General features: G+C 39.3%; 1 protein-coding gene across 2 annotated transcripts in view; it reads right to left on the reverse strand.

The window, feature by feature from the left end:
• Window positions 1-18,386, reverse strand: part of lrba (LPS responsive beige-like anchor protein) — a 917,803-nt gene that overhangs the window by 7,094 nt on the left and 892,323 nt on the right. For both annotated transcript variants that reach the window (XM_041200623.1, XM_041200530.1), the window contains exons 53-54: window positions 16,718-16,819; window positions 8,584-8,780 (exon numbers count right to left, since the gene is read on the reverse strand). In XM_041200623.1, the coding sequence (XP_041056557.1) occupies window positions 8,584-8,780; window positions 16,718-16,819 (299 nt within the window). The remainder of the gene's footprint in view (window positions 1-8,583; window positions 8,781-16,717; window positions 16,820-18,386) is intronic.

The following is an 18,386-nucleotide window of genomic DNA, read 5'->3' on the forward strand; positions in this document are numbered from 1 at the left end:
GTGACACTAATTGTAACTACACAGTTGAAAAATATGCTGTTCTTTATTCATGCAGGGTAGGTCAGGAGTCCTATCCGACAACAGTTTTCATTCACTTCTGTAAGATTTTGGGTTCAGGAACCACAGATATCCAAGGTAGGCAGTCCCGTATTTGTAAAAAGTTTAAGTTGTAAAGAAATAACAGTTTAGATACGATGCATTAGCTAGGTAGACAGGAAAAGTACACAACCTGTGACAGTTGAGAGCAGTTCACTGATCCCAGAGGATGAACAACCCCATAGACCTGGTAAACCTTCAACAAGCACAAGTGAGAATTTGTGGGACAAGAAGTGGGGCAGAGTGTGTTGATCTCAGTAGCTTGTGATAGCAGCATTCTGCTCTCTAGCCAAAGTGTTCGGAGGCTCTTCCCCCACCTTCCTGACTCTTCCTTGGTCTAATTTGCATTTGAAGGTGTCAGCTGCTTGGTGAGGACTGCCATTTGAGGAGGACTGTCCCTTATCTCTGAGCACTTAATATACTTTATTTCTAGGAGCTGGTAGCTTACCCAGTGCCAATCACCTGTTCAAACCCTTCTGACCAATAGATACAGGACTGGTACCCAAGTTGTCAGGATGACCACCACCTCCCCCGCCCCCTTGTACATCATCCTGGGTTGAGGTCACTGGGGTATACAGAGCACCAGAAGGCTTTCTGCTATTGGTTCAGGATATTAGTGACCTCAAGATGGGCAGCGCAATCTTTGTGACTTTTATCTCTGCTTTGTCTTGATCCCTGACTCCTTAGAATTGTTTATGGTTTTTCTCAGAGCGAGAAATAAATGCTGTCCCAGCTAGTTCCAAGAGAGCCCTTTACAATTCTAAAAAGCACCATTTCTTAAAGGTCCCTATTTCTTACAGTTTCCTCCTTTGAGAGGAAATATCCTGATTGACTTCACAACTAATTTTTAACTAACATTGTTATTTCTAAAACAAAAATAAAAATGCCTGGAAAAACTCAGCAGGTCTGACAGCATCTGCGGAGAGGAACACAGTTAACGTTTCGAGTCTGTATGACTCTTCAGCTCTTCTGTTGAAGAGTCATGCGGTCTCGAAACGTTAACTGTGTTCCTCTCTGCAGATGCTGTCAGACCTGCTGAGTTTTTCCAGGTATTTTTATTTTTGTTTTGGATTTCCAGCATCCGCAGTTTTTTGCTTTTATCTTATTGTTATTTCTAAGCTGTTTTCCTAATTTCTCGATTACTTATCATAGAAAACACACTAAAGCTGCTAGAATTATCTGATTACAATTGACTTGGATTGGCACTCCCTACCTGCAGATCACCTCGCTCAATGATATTCCTAATTTTTTTTCAGGTGTGCTGTTACTGTCTGGGTGATGAGTATATACATACCTACAATTAAACTTTAAAGATTCTCCAGCTCTCCATTCGCCTATATCCATCTTGTGGTTTAATTCTTATTAAGTATTATTTCTCATTAGCCTTCAATTGTCCCAACCCAAAGTTCCTTTTACTTTAATTTTACCCCCTTTGACTCCACCATAACTGGAAGTCAGTTTCTCTATGGAGTATTGATCATTTAAAAATGTTTTCTTACTCTTTAGGCCATGTTAACCATTTCACGTCATGCTATTTGTCAGGTAGCTGAACATGTCTGGGACCCATTCTTCAGTGCAGCTTCACCATGCGCTCTCGCATGTCACTTAATTCACACATAAAGAATCAGTTCTGCAAACCAACACCGGTGTCCCAATCCCTTCTTTAATCCTCTGTTGGAATTTCACATTCTTAAGTCATCTTCACACATTTCCCTACCTGTTGTATGTGGTCTTCAGTGATTTTCTTTTCCAAAGTTTCGATTGAAAAGCTCCCTTTTACCCATCATGCTTGGTGGTAATCCCACTTCCTTTTCCCACAAATACTCGCCTGTGCTTGTTGTAGGTTTACCAGGTCTATGGGATTGTGCCATGTATCCTGCCAATCAACTTCATCATCTGATTTATTTTCTTCCCGGTGAAGTTGTGCTTATCGCACCATACGTGCTCCAACCAGTAAGGTTCCCTGACTTTCAGGTAATATTCTCAAAAGATCAAAGGGGGTCTCTGTCTCAAGGGCTTTGCTTAGCCTCCCCTATATGTTCCAATGTCTCAAGTGGTGACCAGACTATCAAATTCAGTTCTCTTAAAAAGTTCATAGGGAAAGACACAAATAACTCCAAGAGAAAGCTGTAAATCTATTAGTCTCATCTACATTTTCCTTCCACGAGAACATACATCAATACCAATTTAAAATATTCCATTGAACTATACTCAAGGTAAGTTATTCCAATTCCCATTTGGTGTTGCGTCCTTTTTCCCTAACCCCACATCCTGCCTGCAATCATTTCCTTATACCTTTTTATGCATGTGATAGTTACCATCTTATCTCATTCATGAGCCTGGAGAAACTTTAAAGTTCAATAAAATGTTTTCATAATATTGTCAAAACAGGAATTAAGCTTTCTCACTTGATTCCAGGCATTATCATGTTTTGCTTGTTTGTTCTTTCTCTTAAACATTTTATTTTCTCAAAAGTAATCTGCTAGATTGTGCTTGACACTTTTGTTTGGAATTTCAAAATTATTGCAAAATTCATATAATTTGTTGGGCTGACAGGCTTTGTTAGTGTTCAATTTATTTCTTCCCAAAATAAACATTTTTTCTTTGATACTGAGAAACCACTTAGGCAGTTTTTCCATTAGCTTTTTAGAAAATTAAAATGTGTTTATCCCCTTAAATGTCAGGTAAATTTCCATATGAATGCTTGAAATAACTATCAAGATCTTTATCAATTCCAATTTGATAAACAATACTGTTCAGGTTTGGTACTTTGAAATACTGCTTTTACATCAGACATAGAACGGCTTGCAATCAGATTAGAGGTAACTTCCATATCTATTTCCATGAGAGTTCTATACAAATTCTAAAAAATACCATTTCTTAAACGTCCCTATTTCTTACACTTTTGAGTTTCATGAGTGCGATCATTATCAGCAAGGCAGGCTTCTACAAACCCTCTCTCCCTTTGGTCACAACAGACCTGATGGCATAGCTATCCAGAGTTCCTTTTCAGCCGACCAATCAATAACACCTAGTTTATGGTTTGGCCACATCTGGGAAACCCTTCAGCCCATTAGATCTCTGAGCTAATCTCACAGCTTTCCAGGTTTTAAACCTTTTTAACCAGCTCAGACATTGCCTCCAATAGCTCCTGCCTCTTTTTCTGCCAAAAAGAAGAATTGACCTCTTCCTTAGAATGATTTGCTTCTTCTCCTTACAAGAATTTGTTGTGCTCCTCCTTCTGTCTGCAATTCTCTTTACGCTTGTTGATTGCATTCTCCCTCCAGCTCTCCTATTTTCTTTACAGAAATAGCTTCATTGTCTGTCTCCTCTGTGTCTGGACACTTTTTTTTTCTTAAATTCCTTTCTGTTGTACCACTCCCAGGTGAAGGGTCACCAGGTCACATGGACCAGTATTTCTTATTATTCAAGAAAATTACAATTGATCCTTTTACAATTGATATAAACTCTCAATCATTTTAAAGAATTACAGATTCCAGACATTTTAAAGAAGTTACAAATTTTCTTTATGGTACTGCTTCCAGGTCAAAAGTCATCACAATGAGCACATTTCAAAATGTATTCTTTCATGGGATGTGAGTGTTGCTGACATGGCCAACATTTGTTGCCCTTCCCTAATCGCCCTTGAGCTGAGTGGCTTGCAAGGCCATTTCAGAGGGTAGTAAAGAGCCAATAACATTGTTGTGGGTCTGGAGTCACATGTAGCCCAGACCAGGTAAGGATGGCAGATTTACAAATGGGTCTTTACAACGATCAATGATAGTTTCATGATAACTGTTACTGATTGGCTTTTAATCCAGATTTATTAGTTGAATTTAAATTCCACCAGCTGCTGTGGAAAGTGTTCCATTCCCAATCTTTAACATTCTGCATGAATTTAGCATTATAAATATCAGCCAAAAATACTTTTGTTCCCAAAATCAGAGACCATGCAGCAGCTTTAGCCAAATTCCCAAACTGTACAGAATAAGGTTGTACAGAGAATTAATCAACATTGCTTACTAAGGTCATATTACTCCAGGCCAAAATCAGCATAAATTTGTCATTTGTGAAAAACAATTCTGAAGCTCTTTTACACTAACTACCACAAGTGAGTGCCCTTTAGGGATAGTGAGCAAATGTGCTCACTATCTTACTCAGGGTGTAATTGACCATCCAGGTGGATATTTTTGCTCAAATTTCCGTTCAAACATTTTTGCATATTGCCAAATGTAAAATCTTCCATGAATCAACACAATCGGGCTATGTTTTAAAGTCATTTTTTAAATAAAAATTTTACATTAAAAATATTCCATGATATCTTAAGAATGGTAACCTCATGTAGTTTTATTAATTTGGCTAAAAATGGATTTATCACATAGAAGAAGCATTTTTAATCAGCGTCTGTTCCACCGTGAATAATCTTATTTTGAAGTACTGAAAATGGGAGTGTTGTACAATAATCAGTTTCTTTGTAGATTCAAATAAAACTTTTAAAGCATGCCAATTTTGTCCAAGAATGTAAAATTTATTAAGAACCTCCTTGAAGACCTACAAATAGGCGCAATAAGTGGAAACTTGAAGTGGTGGTCAGTTAGATCTAGGGGCATGGCCAACTTTGTGGATGGGGCTTGCTTCCAGCGCAATGTTTTTCAAGCCAGAGTGAAAGGTTGCGGAAATTTGATTTGTGACTGAATTCTTTCCACTTTTCTGGATGAGTGCAGCTCCAACAATACTCAAGAAGCTCTAAATCATCCAGGACAAAGCAGCTCTCTTGATTGGCACCCCATCCACCACCTTAAACATTCGCTCCCTCCACCAGTGGCACACGGTGCAGCAGTGTTTACTGTCTACAAAATGCACTGCAGTAACTCTCTAAGGCTCTTGTACCTTCTAAACCCACGACATTCACTACCTAGAAGATCAAAGGCAACAGATGCATGGGAACACCACCACGTGCAATTTCCCCTCCATGTCACACACCATCCTGACTTGGAACTATATCACCATTCCTTCACAGGCACTGGGTCAAAATTCTGGAACTCCCTCCCTAACATTACAGTGGGTACACCTACACCACATCAGTTGCAGGGGTTCAAGCTGGTGGCTCACCACTATTTTCTCAAGGGTAATTAGTGATGTGCAATAAATTCCGGTCTTGCCAGTAATGCTCACATTCTATGAACAAATGACAAAAAAAATGCACAGCAATTTGAGAAAATCTTGTCATAGATGGCAAGCATTAAATAAGAAGTAAAAGATCCCCAGAAAGAGAAAAAAGAAAAGTCAGGATAGGGGAGGCGGTGGCATAGTGGTATTGTCACTGGACTAGTATTCAAGAGACCAGTGAAATGCTTTGGGGACCCGAGTTCAAATCCCACCACAGCAGATGGATGAAATTTGAATTCAATAAAAATCTGAAAAGACTGACGATGACCATCTGGTTCATTAATGCCCTTTAGGGAAGGAAATCTACCGTCCTTACCTAGTTTGGCCTACACGTGACTCCAGATCCACAACAATGTGGTTAACTCTTAATTGCCCTCTGACCAAGGGCAGTTAGGGATGGGAAATAAATACTGGCCTAGCCAGCGATGCCCACATTCCATGAACGAATAAAAAAAAAGCCTGAAATAAGCACAAAACAGAACACTTTACCACGAGGATAGGGTGTCTATATATCACAGGAATTCCTGTAAGCACAGCTCCTACAGGAATTCTGTAAGCAGGGCTCCTAGACACCACAGAAACTCTTGTAAGCAGGGCTCCTAAACACCACAGAAACTCCTGTAAGCAGGGCTCCTAAACACCACAGAAACTCCTGTAAGCAGGGCTCCTAAACACCACAGAAACTCCTGTAAGCAGGGCTCCTGGATGGCATAGGAATACCTGCATGCACAGGAAAACATCTCTTAAAATTTTCTCTGGAGGGGGACAACACCCTTCAATGCTGTTCTTAATCAGTTCTCTTTACACTACTCAGGAACAAAGAACTGAACACAGTCAAAAAAAAGCAGTGATTGTGATACAATAAAATGAATTTTTAAAAAGTTAGAAAACAGACACTATTTGCTCAATATAGCAGCACAATTGCAACATTACCCTGCTTTATTGGTTGTTTAGCTTTCGATGGCTCACAGGAAGAGATTTAAAGTTGTACAGGAATGTTTTACTTAAGGACCAATCAGCAGCTGAGAGTGCTGTAAAGTAAGACTCAAAGGAAATAAAGATATTAAAAAAGAAAGAACCAAAAGAAAGTAATCAAAGGACTGATTTGACCAATGATGTTTTACATTTAAACCACCAATGTTATGTGTGCAGTTGAGGCCAATAAGAAAAAAAATTGAGTATTGTTATTTTCGGTCAGAACGCAGATCAAACAGGTGTGAATCGTAGATTGAACAGCACATTTTTCCCAGGCAGAAAGGAACTGCAGTTGTAATTTTTCTTTGCCATGTAAGATGAAAGTAAATTTGAATTCTGTCTTATGCTTGAAAATTGAAAAGTATTGCAGTTGTCAGCATCCTGGCATGTATTCCCATGCATAACATCTGAAAGGCACCTCAAAAGAATTTCTTGTACACAGTCCAGTACCCAAAGGAGTTCTGCGTTGCCCCATAAGTTCTTTTTATTTCAAATACCACCAGAAATGTAATTTTCAGTCTGTGGGCAATTATTGTTTACCTCAAATACTCTTTAATCACAATTTTTTGGGCCTAGCAATGTGATAAAGCACAGAAGCTTCAGGCTTCTTAAATCTAAACTCCAAAAGGGCCCTTTCCAAGGGCACATCTGCACATTGCTTCTCAATTATGTCAAGCAAAATTTCCACAGCTTACAACAAACTTTATACATACTTAAAGGCAGTCAGAGATCCTAAAGAAATTATATGCAGTTACGTATTTACCAACAGATGATACATTTGAGTGGGGCAAATGTTTCCCTCTCAAGATTCAGCTCTTGGTCTACACACAGAATGCTTGCTGAGAGCAGATGAAATTCATTCAACCGAGGCAAGGGAGTTTGAGCGGCAACGAGCCTTGGGAATCGAATTGAGAACCTAGCTGACAGTCAGGCGCTCAATTACTTAAGCTCCAGGGTCATATTTGAAAGACGTGATGCACAACAGACACTTTGTTTCTTTTTGAAATTACAATTTCCGATTGTACACATCAGTTTCAGGCACTGCCTTCTGGTCAAACCACTAGGGCTGCTGTGTGCTCAGTTCATCCATAGGCTAAGTTTCTAGCTTAGCTCAGTGGTAGGTCTCTGAGTCAGAAAGAAGGATGTTGGTTCAAGCCCCAGGCCAAAATTTGAACAAGTTATCTAAGCTCAGACTGCAATGTAGCATTGGCGAAGTGCTATACAGTCAGAGATGCCTCTTTTTGAATAAGATATGCAAGTGAATGTAATAGATGCCATGACACAATTCAAACAAAAGCAAGGAATTCTCTTGGAGTCTGAGCAAACATTCCTCCCTCAGCCACCAACACCAAAAAGAGATCAACTAGCCATTTATGGGACTTTGCTGTGTGAAACTTGCCTACATAAGAACAATAGTTACTACAATGAAAAAGTGCTCTGAAACTCTTTGGGACATCCTGGTGATGTGAAAGATGCTATAAGATTCCAAGTTCTTCTGAGAGTATATCTGAGCTACATCACAAAACAGTCCACCTTGTTCCTTAGGAGATAAAAAGTAGTCAGCCAATTTCTGCCCAGAAGCTGTATATACCTTTAACTGGATTGATTGCAACATTGAAGTAAGATTGCAATTACTCAGAGCGCTTAAGGAGGAATTAATCTTTAAAAAACACCGAAAAATGTTGCATGAGACGGCATTTAGTTCAAGCACATCACCTTGACTATATTAAAACAGAAAATGCTGGAAAAGCTCAGCAGGTCTCTCAGCAGCATCTGCGGAGTGAGAAACAGAGTTAACGTTCCGAGTCTGAAGAAGGGTCATATAGTTCAGCGCAAAAAATTTGTAAATTTGTCTCCTATCGTTTCTGGTTTTAGATCTAAACTAGCATTTAGGATACCATGCTATTGCGCTTGTGGTACTGGACCAGAAACCCAGGGTCATGAGTTCCAATCCTAGTGTGCAGTTCAATGAATTTGGTAACATACAGATGCAGCACCAGGATAAATTACCATTAAAGCTACAGGATTGTGGTAAACTCTTATCTCAGGCCTGTCAAAAAACAAGCTGAAATAGCTGTACGTCAGACATCCTAGATTCCTTCATCACCACACCTGGCTATGTCCTGTCCAATTCCTGAGGTGGATCTACCAGAGGCTCATGGTGGAAAGAGAAAGTGGCCATGGAAACCTGATAATGACCATCAATCCTCAACCCAACCATCAACTTACAAATCAATATTCATCCATGTTAAACACTGCTTGGAGAGAGCACTGAGGGAAGCAAGGGCACAGCATGTAGGGGACTTCATCGTTTACTCCTTCCAAGTAAAAGATATTGCTTACCTTTGCAGAATCCTCAGTCTCCATCTTGGTCAGCAGCTTTCCATTTACACTGAAGACACAAAATTGGCCCTTTTCATAGTAAATAATGCAGTGGCCTTCAGTAGACAACTGGATTAATCGAGGATGTAAGCAGTTTTCAGGGCTCTCAAGTGCTTTCAGGAGGTCGCCATTCATTGTATGGATTAAGCATGGACCCTCTATCAATCATTAAGATAAAAAAAGGCATTTCAGTTCCATTTTTGTGAGCAGATAATAAAGTCTTCTTAATAATTAATTCAGTCTGGTGGGTTCAAATGAACCACTTTCTGTATTTACCATGTGCGGTATCACACATTTTGCTGTTTTCTATTCCAATCCTAACGAAGTAACTTAAGCACTGTTATTTCAGAAATAATACATACATTCTCATTCAATTACTTCTTGGAAACCAATGCTAACAGCTCAAGCTTTCAATTTTAGCTCTTTGTAAAGTTACATAGCAAATATCATTGTAAACGCTTTATGCAGGATTGTTGCACAGGTTGAATCTCCAAGCTAGACCCAATGATCATTCTTTAAGACTCACGACAGTTTTGGAAATGCCACACAATACTGGCTGCTATGGAAACAATTAATTAGAGTTTTGTTTGGGTCAGACATCTGGTAATTCTTTTATAGCAAAATTTTTTAAAGCCTTTGGGAAAAGGTAATAAAATTTTTCTGGAGCAAATCAGCACTAGGTAGAGTTCATTAAAAAAAGGTCTCTGTTCTCACAGGAAATCACAAGCAGTACAGGGATTTAGTATGTGCAGGAGTGCGAGCTGGGCCATTCCGATCGAATAACTATTCTTTTATTTTTTGCACAATGACATAAAACAGGACCAAAATTACTTAAGTCCTTTATGTTAAGTGACATTCCAGTTTCTACCAGCTTGTTATATAACTGCTTCTTTTCCTTTACAAAATCTCATTTTCATTTTCTTTCTGTGTAACACACCATTCCTTAGCAAGATGCAGCCAAGTGATCATCTCCCACAACTCCACCAGTTGTGCTATTGACTAACCCCCTAAGGCATCCACTGAGGACTCATCCTCCTATTCTTGCTCTCTGTCTGGGTAACCTACATAGAATCTGCAGGACATAGTCCAAATGATCCATCCCAGTATTTAAAATCCACTGTAATTATCTCTCCCGTCCCAGTATCCCACTATTTCCTCTCCCTCATGTGTACATCAAGACTCACCTTAAATGCATTAATGCTATCTGCAGCAACCACTCCATGTGGCATGCTCATCATTCTGAGTGTAAAGAAACTCCTTCTAAATTCTTTATTTGATCTATTAGTGGCAATCTTATATTTATGCCCATTGGTCTGGGCTCAAGTAGCAATGTTTGTACATGAGACAAAACTTGGAAATGTAGTTAACAGTGAGGAGAATAATAGCAGACTTCAGAAGAATTACAAAAATAAATTCTCAAAGAATAATAAAGAAATAGTAAAATATTCTACAGACACATCAGGACAGGGCCATGAAGGAATGCACAAGATAAATTCGCAGGTAATGACAGCAGAATAACAGAAATACTAAATAGTTACTTTTGCCCAGCATTTATCAGGAATAGTAACAAAAGGGAACATGAAATTAGAAGAGATAAAAAAAAGACTTTTCGAAAGGATAAAACCCTGGGCTGTATAGACTGTACAGATGTATATAAAAAGCTCGAGAAATTAAGCAGATGCAGTATTACATATGTATACATATAAATTCATTAGTAAAGGGAATTGTGTCAGAAAACTGCCAGGCAGTTAATGTTATATGCACATTTAAAAAGGGAGGTAGACCAATTAGCTTAACCGTCGGGATATGGCACCATTGTGGTTATGTTATTGGACAAGTAATAAGCCAAATATAGAGAGTAACCAAGAATGAGGAGTAATAAGAGTGAGGAACTTAAGGTAATTAATATCAGCAGAGAAAAATAAATGGAGAAACTTAAGGGACTAAAACCCAAAAATCTCCAGGACCTAATGGTCTATGTCCTAGGGTTTAAAAGAGATAGCTGCAGAGATATGGATGTAGTGGCTATGATTTGCCAAAATTTCCTAGACTCTAGAATGGCCCCAGCAGATTGCAAGCTAGCAAATGTAACACTGCTATTCAACTAAGAAGGGAGAGAGAGACCAGGGAACTAGGCCAGCTAACCTGATATCAGTCATCAGGAAAATGTTGGAATTTCTCAGTAAGGAAGTTTTAACTATGCACATGGAAAATCATAATATAATCAGACAAAGTAAAAATGATTTTATGAAAGAGAAAATGGGAACCAGTATGTATTTTATATCTGGATTTCCAAAAAGCATTCAATAAGGTGTCACACAAAAGATTAATGCATAATATAAGGGCTCATGGAGTTGGGGGTAATAGATTTGTATGGATAGAGGATTGGTTAATAGACAGGACAAGTAGGTATAAACAGTGCATTTTCAAGTCGGCAGGCTGTGACTAGTGGAGGGCTGCAAGATATATCTATAATCTATGTTAATAGCTTAGACAAACAGACCAGTAAGGTATCTAATTTTGTTGATGGACAAAGCTAGGTGGAAACACAAAGGCTGCAGAGATATAGACAGGTTAAGTGAGTGGTCAGCAAAGTAGCTGATGAAGTATAATATGGGGAAATGTGAGGTTATTAACTTTGGTTGTAAGAATAGAAAAGCAGAATCATTTTTAAAGGCATGAAACTTGTAAGTGATGTTCAGAGAGACTTGGGTATACTCATACCAGGGACAGAGAAAGTTAGCAAGCAATTAGAAAAGCAAATGGCATTGCCTTTATTGCTAGAGGATTGTACAAGAATAAGTAAGTCTTGCTACAATTGTAACAGGCTTTGGTGAGACCAACCTGGATTACTAAACGCAGTTTTGCTCTACGTATTTAAGAGGCGATGTAGCGAAAGTTCACTAGATTGGTCCTCTAATAAGACGCTGAGTAAGTTGGGTCTATATTTTCTGGAGTTTAAAAGAATGAGAGGTGATCTCATTGAAACAAAGAAGATTCTGAAGGGGCTTGACATAGTCGACACTAAGGCTGTTTCTCCTGTCTGGGGAATCTAGAACACAGGGGCACAGTCTCTGGATAAGGGATCAATCATTTAGGACTGAGATGAGGAAAAATTATTTCACTCAAAAGGGTTGTGTATCTTTGGTATTCTCTACCCAAGAGGACTGTGGATGCTCCATTGTTGAATATATTTAAGGCAGAGATAGACAGATTTTTGGTCTCTCAGGGAATCAAGGGATATGGGGAGCAGGCAGGAAAGTGAAGTTGAGACTGAGGATCAATGATCATATTGAATGGTGAAACAGGCTTGAGGAGCCGTATAGTCCACCCCTGCTCCTATTTTTTATGTTCCTAATCAAGAAGCGAGGACTAATGATCCCAGAAAAACACCTAGTGACCAAAAATACAATAAAGATTAGACAACACAGATTTAAAAAGGACAGGTTACACATGACCAACATTACTAACTTCTTTGAAGATGTAACAGAAGGACTACACAAAGATAATGTAGTAGATGTAACATATTTTAATTTGCAAAATGTCTTCGATAAGGTGCCGCATAGTAGGTTTATGACTCAGGTCAGAGCGCATGGATTTAAGTAGCAGAACAGATAGCAAGCTTGCTATAAAACAGAAACAGAGTAGGGGTTAAAGGTTATTCAGACTGGCAAAAGGTGAGAAGTGATGTTTTGCAAGGATTGGTGTGGGACCAATGTTGTTCACAATTTACATAAACAATTTGGATTCGGAGATCAGAAGTACAATTGCAAAACTTGTGGACAACACTAAATTGAGGGGCATTGTTAATGCTGAGGAAGATCTGACAAAATGCACACCATTAATAATCTTGCAAAACATGTGCGCAATTGGCAAATTCATTTCAATATAAGTAAGTGCTAGATTTTGGTAGAAAAAACAAGCAGGCCACAAGCAGATCCAAATGGCGTAGAGTAGCAAAGAGATTTAGGGTTACAGATATATAAAGCACTAAAAGTAAAGACACAAGTTAATAAGGCTATAAAATGAAGCATACCAAGCTCTGGGGGGTTCACTTCAAAAATGATAGAATTAAAATGATAGCAGAGAAGTTATGTTAAACTTGTATTGAACCTTGGTACTGTGCAGAGTTCTGATCTACATATTACAAAAAAACATTGGAGAAGTAACAGACAAAATTCACAGGGATAATACCACAACTAAATGGATATACTTTCTTTCCAGAAAACTGAAAGCTGAAGGGTAACCTTACAGAGGTCTTTAAAATCACAAAGGAGTTTGATAAGAGGGAAGCTCAACGTGTCCTACTGCCATCAGGTAATACCAAAACCTGGAATGGCAACGACTTAGCTGCCTGCCGACCAGAGGCAGGCCTATTGACTACCATTTTACCAGGATTCCAGCATTTCACCAGTGTTGGAATGGTCTCTGCAATGCGTGGGGAGACCACAAGGTACATCATGGGGTGAGCAGCTGGGGGGGCCTCCTTTTTCAAGGCTTCATGGCCCACAGAGGGGCATGGTGATGATGTTGCCATCACTAGGGTTGCCAACTCTGGCTGGGCATTTTCTGGAAAACAACAGTGGAAGTGATGTCATGGCGCAGACTAGTTGAGCCAAACGACCTCTTTCTGTGCTGTATATTTTATATGGTTCAATGTAATACATGTGAAGTTGGCATCTACAAAGCTAGAGTGGAAAGCAGCTACAGGGTTCTGCTCCATTGAGCTTTTCCGTCAAGCTGGTCAATTGGTATTGAGTCACATCAGCTGTTTCTGTTGGCTGTGACACTGAGTGAGAGGGAATGAGCCTGTCTTCACTAAATTCTACGAATGAGTCTGAACAATTCCTTTCCCTGCCAGTTGCTCTTGGGGGACGGAAATCCTCAGTGCAACACAGTCCACCCTGTCATCACCAGTTCAAACCAACACTAATTAATAACATTAATAACACTAATTCATCACGATCTGGCCAGTCTCAGCCAAGCCTAACCTTGACTTATAATCAGCACCCTTTCCTCCAGCTCAACAGTCCAAGTTGACATTGCTCAGCTGACTGGAGCTCTGATCATGTGGTCTATATTTAGGTCAAGTGGCCTCCGCTGATGTTGAGTCGGGCTTTTCCATGAGTGGGGGAGTAGGTTCCTGGCATAGGGAAAGTCAAGTGGTGCCTGAACACGGGCTGTGATTGGCTGACAGCTGGTCCTTGATGTCGAGAAGGTCAGGTGGTACCTGAGCACAAGCTGTGATTGGCTAGTGGCCAGTCCTGACTGCCTGAAGGGTCAGGTGGTACCTGTGATTGGCTAATGGCCAGTCCTGGCTGCCGTTTCCAGGAGTTGACCTGCTTCCTTAATGCTTTGTTCGGCCACTGGGAGATTGAGGCTGATTCCAGGGGACTCCCAGCCATTCCAGGTGGGTTGGCAACCCTAGTGTTCACCTCTCCATTTGCTGGGGCTTGCCTGCCTGACCTCGGCACATCAAAATGTTTATCAGAAGCCCTTTAAGGGCACCTCAACATGGAAGCACCCCAGCCTTCTCCTTAAGTCTCAGCAGCCGCCACCTCTATGTGGTGCTGCCGAGGCTGCAGAGTTGTTGGCCCTCTGACTGGGCCACACACTGCCGTCTCTAATTGCATGGTAGTCTCAATGGTAGTTTCCTAATTAGTCATCGGCAGTAAAAGAGTACTGCAGTCCCACCCTCTGTTTTTGCAGGCATGAGACCCACTTTTGGTCCCAGCTGCGGAACCTCCTTCCTTAAGATAAAATTCAGTCCTATGTAATTCTATGTAACATAGACTGGTGAAGTGGGAGATTCATAACAGATTAAATTTAATGCAGTGATGCATTTTAGGGGCAAGACTGAGAAAAAGCAACCTAAACTTAGTAATACAATTTTAAAGGGGTTGCAGGAACAGAGAAACCCGGATTTCATAAACACAAATCTTTGATGATGGTAGGTGAAGTCAATACGGATGCTAAGAAAGCATATGGGGCCCTTGGCTTTATAAATGGAAGGTTAGAGTATAAAAAACAGAAGTTATGCTAAACCTTTATAAACCACTGGGTAAGCTTCAGCTGGAGCAGTGTGTTCAATTCTGGGTACCCTAATTCAGGAAGGATACCAGCAATTCCTTGGAGATGGTGAAGAGGAGATTTACTAGAATAATATCAGTAATGAAGGACCTGAGTTATTTGGAGAGACTGTGATTCTTCTCCTTATGGCAAAGGAGGTTAAGGGGAAATTTAATAGAGGTGTTAAAATGTTGAATGGGTTTTAACAGCATAGATGGGGAGAAATTGTTTGCAATGGCAGGAGGCTTGATTACCTGAGGGCTCAGATGTAAGATAATTGGTAAAATAGAACAGGGGGTGGAGGAGGGAATAAAGAGACATTTTTTATGCGGTAAGTTAGGACAATCGTGAACGCACAGCCTCCAAGGGTGGTGGGAAGCAGATTCAATTGTAACTTTCAAAAGGGATTTGGATATATATGTATTTGAAATGGAAAAAAATACATGGACATGGAGCAAGTGCAAGGGAGTAGAAATGGACAGCACTTACAAAGAGCTGGCAGAGGCATGTGCTGGATGCCCTCCTCCTGCAAGATTCTGTAACTCACCCACAAGTGAAATACTTTCTCCATATCTACCTTATTGAATCTCTTCATAATTTTGAAGATATCTATCAGAATATTTTCCTAATTTCTTTTCCAGAGAAAATAGCCCCAAACTCCCTATTCATTCCTGGTAGCTACATTACCTCAATTCTGGTAAAATTCTTGTAATGTTTTTCTGCACTTTCTCCACTGCATCAATATCATTTTATAATATGCAGGCTAGAATTGCATATAGTTACTCAAGTGTGGTCAAACCAAGTTTCCATATAAATTGAATATGCTTTTGCATTCTTCTAGAAATGAACTCCAATTTTTTATTCATGATCTTTATGACCCTATCAATTTGAGTCACTAGTTTTCACTAGCACTTGGTACCTCCCTGCAACTGCATGAGCTAGATCAGAATTTGCCACATGAAAGAAACTTCAGGGTAATACCCACATCAGGTCACAGGTATCTATGTGTTAGATGCATCCACTTTTAAGGTGAGTTCATAATAGTAATCAACAACTTTACTGAAGTGCATTTATTTAATTTGTAAGTTAATTCGAGAATGCAACCGTAATGTGATATATTCCGAGACATAGACAGAATAAAAGAAATGGAAACCAAATATAAAACCTGACAGACCATGATACAGGTCCGATTCCTGCCTCAAACACCTTTTTTAGGTTATTGCCGCTGCCTCACCCTCTACATATCATTATTTAAATAATACTGTTCCCAGATCTTAGCTAATTAAATTTAACGTTGGCACCTAGGACGTGGAAAGGTGTTGCTTGGGCGGCTCACGCACCAATTTTCCCTCTAGCCTCTTTTCAAGTTTCCTTTTGGTAGTCCTCTAGCCATAAATGAAACCTTAACTCACTATGTGGGGGAATCTGGGCATGAACCATCATTTTGCCACAGATTTATGACACTGTATTGCTCACTGGACCTTTAAATTTCAAGTGTAAAGTACATAGTGTGATGACTCAGTGTATTTTTTAATGTTCCAAGCTTAAGAGTCTTAAGTGATGTTCTGATCTTACTGAGGCCACCAACATAGAGAACTAGCAAGCCCACAAAAGCCACATCCTAAGAAATGTTTTGTTTACGTCATTGGCAAAGGCTTGTACATAGGTTGTCTGCCCAAAGTTGGGTCATGGTGTGTGATACAGCAGACACATCTTAAGCAGGTGAGGCTCTGTTGGATATCATCTGGGCTAATCTTCCTGTTATTTTCTCATAGTTTTCCTCTTACATTCATGATTTCCTCTCTCATTTTAGATGATCACAACCATTGTTTCCTAGCATCTTCCCATGCCAAGTGCTACTCCCTAATCAAATCCTTGAAAAGTATGAGAGAACTCCATTAAAATGGGAAGCAGGGGTTATTAAAAAATACGAAAATCTCTTGTTCTCTACTCCTTAAATAATACAGATGCACTTTATAATACAATATTTATGTTTCAATACCCAACATCTTCTACCTGTACCTACCTTTTGAACCACTGATAACTAGACCGAGTTCTGCACATATTGCAGCACAGCTAATCTCACAATCATGGCCTGTCAGGATAGCCCGAGGAGCAGCATATTCAGCTGAAAAACAAGACAAATAATTATTCAATTCAATTAAAAAAGGACATGATTGAATACTGCAGCATTTAATGTAGTAAGGACAGGCACCAGTAAACATTTGACATAGCAGCACCTGTAAGTTTATTTTCTTTTTTTAAATACAGCTTTTACAACAATACAGTCTGATGATATAGTCTGCTTTCAACATTTTCTAGTTTTTATTTAAATTGCTGCAGCCAAATTTCTGGAACTAAAATAACAAGGCAAAAAGTGCATTCACATTAATACAACATACTAAACTTTTCATGTTCTTTCTAATTCATTATTCCACTTGCAATTAGACTTTAAATTCTCTCTTCACCAATGATCTATTGTCAATTTTGCTCACCGGACCGACATCTAGTTAATCCAATCCAAAAAAAAAATCACTCAAATAATGAGTAGTTGAAAACAGGGAAAAAAGGTACCTTGCTGAAAGTTCAATTCATTGCTACCTACTACACTCAAGTTTAAAATTTACTATATAGCCCACATCTGTGCAATCCTGCTGAGTTAGTGCCAGTTCTACTGTATGGCTCAAAGTTAATTTATACGCCATCAAACAGGGACAAAAAATAAATTAGAAATGAAAAATCTCCATCAAGAAACTTAGCTTTTCCATAGCGTCTCTGCGGTTAAGTTCTTGTATTATCTGAGCCAGTCCACTTCCTCTGCTTGCAGCTCCCTGCTGGTTGTGTACTACAGTGGAACAGCTAACCTCTCAGCTCAAGCAGGTGTGATCAGATTGGTTGCATGTATCGTAACTTACTGAAAGCTATTGTGTGAATTAAAAACTTGCCGAACAGAGAAATGTACTAATAATGGGCTGTTCTAGATGAACAATGCAGCCAACCAGTAATTAAATAATGGCTGTTATTATGTTGGTTTTATGAGGTGCTAGGACTGTTGACGCCTGATTCACAGGTCTTGTGCAGCCAGCAACAACCAAAAATTATACTTGCTGTATTCACTAAGGCTGTGAATTTCTATTGTTACTGGTATTTCTGGCTGTCTGCCTTGGAAAACCTTGCAAGTGCAGCCCCAGCATCCACTAAACATATAAAAGCAAGTGTGAACCCAAGCAAAAATAATAATTCTGGTCCAAGAATTATTTGCACTGGATGACCAAATACTTGCATTTTGTCCTAGTTGAATATCATTGTTTTTTTTTCTGGCTACCAATATAATCCTGTACACCATAGCTCCAGACTTAAACTTCCTTTAAAATTAAACATTAATACAGAAAAATTGTTGTCACATCACAACCAAATGCACATAAATATTTGTATCAAAGTTTCTTTTCAGCTACATGTTTTAGATTTTGTGCAATTTGGTTATTTAATAATGGGAGTGTAGGTTGGACAAAATCATCACCGTAGTTAAGAGAACCTAACATTAAATGTAAAACTGGTTAAAGATTTTGCATTTCAGTAGGAAAGGGATATAATATATGATTTTACTGATATCTTTGGCACCTTGTTTCAAGAGGTATGTCAAGGAAGAGTGCTAAAATAAACGATCAAACCTAAGTTTATTAGTATAATCCTTA

Source organism: Carcharodon carcharias, chromosome 1 (assembly GCF_017639515.1).
Source record: "Carcharodon carcharias isolate sCarCar2 chromosome 1, sCarCar2.pri, whole genome shotgun sequence".
NCBI lineage: Eukaryota > Metazoa > Chordata > Chondrichthyes > Lamniformes > Lamnidae > Carcharodon > Carcharodon carcharias.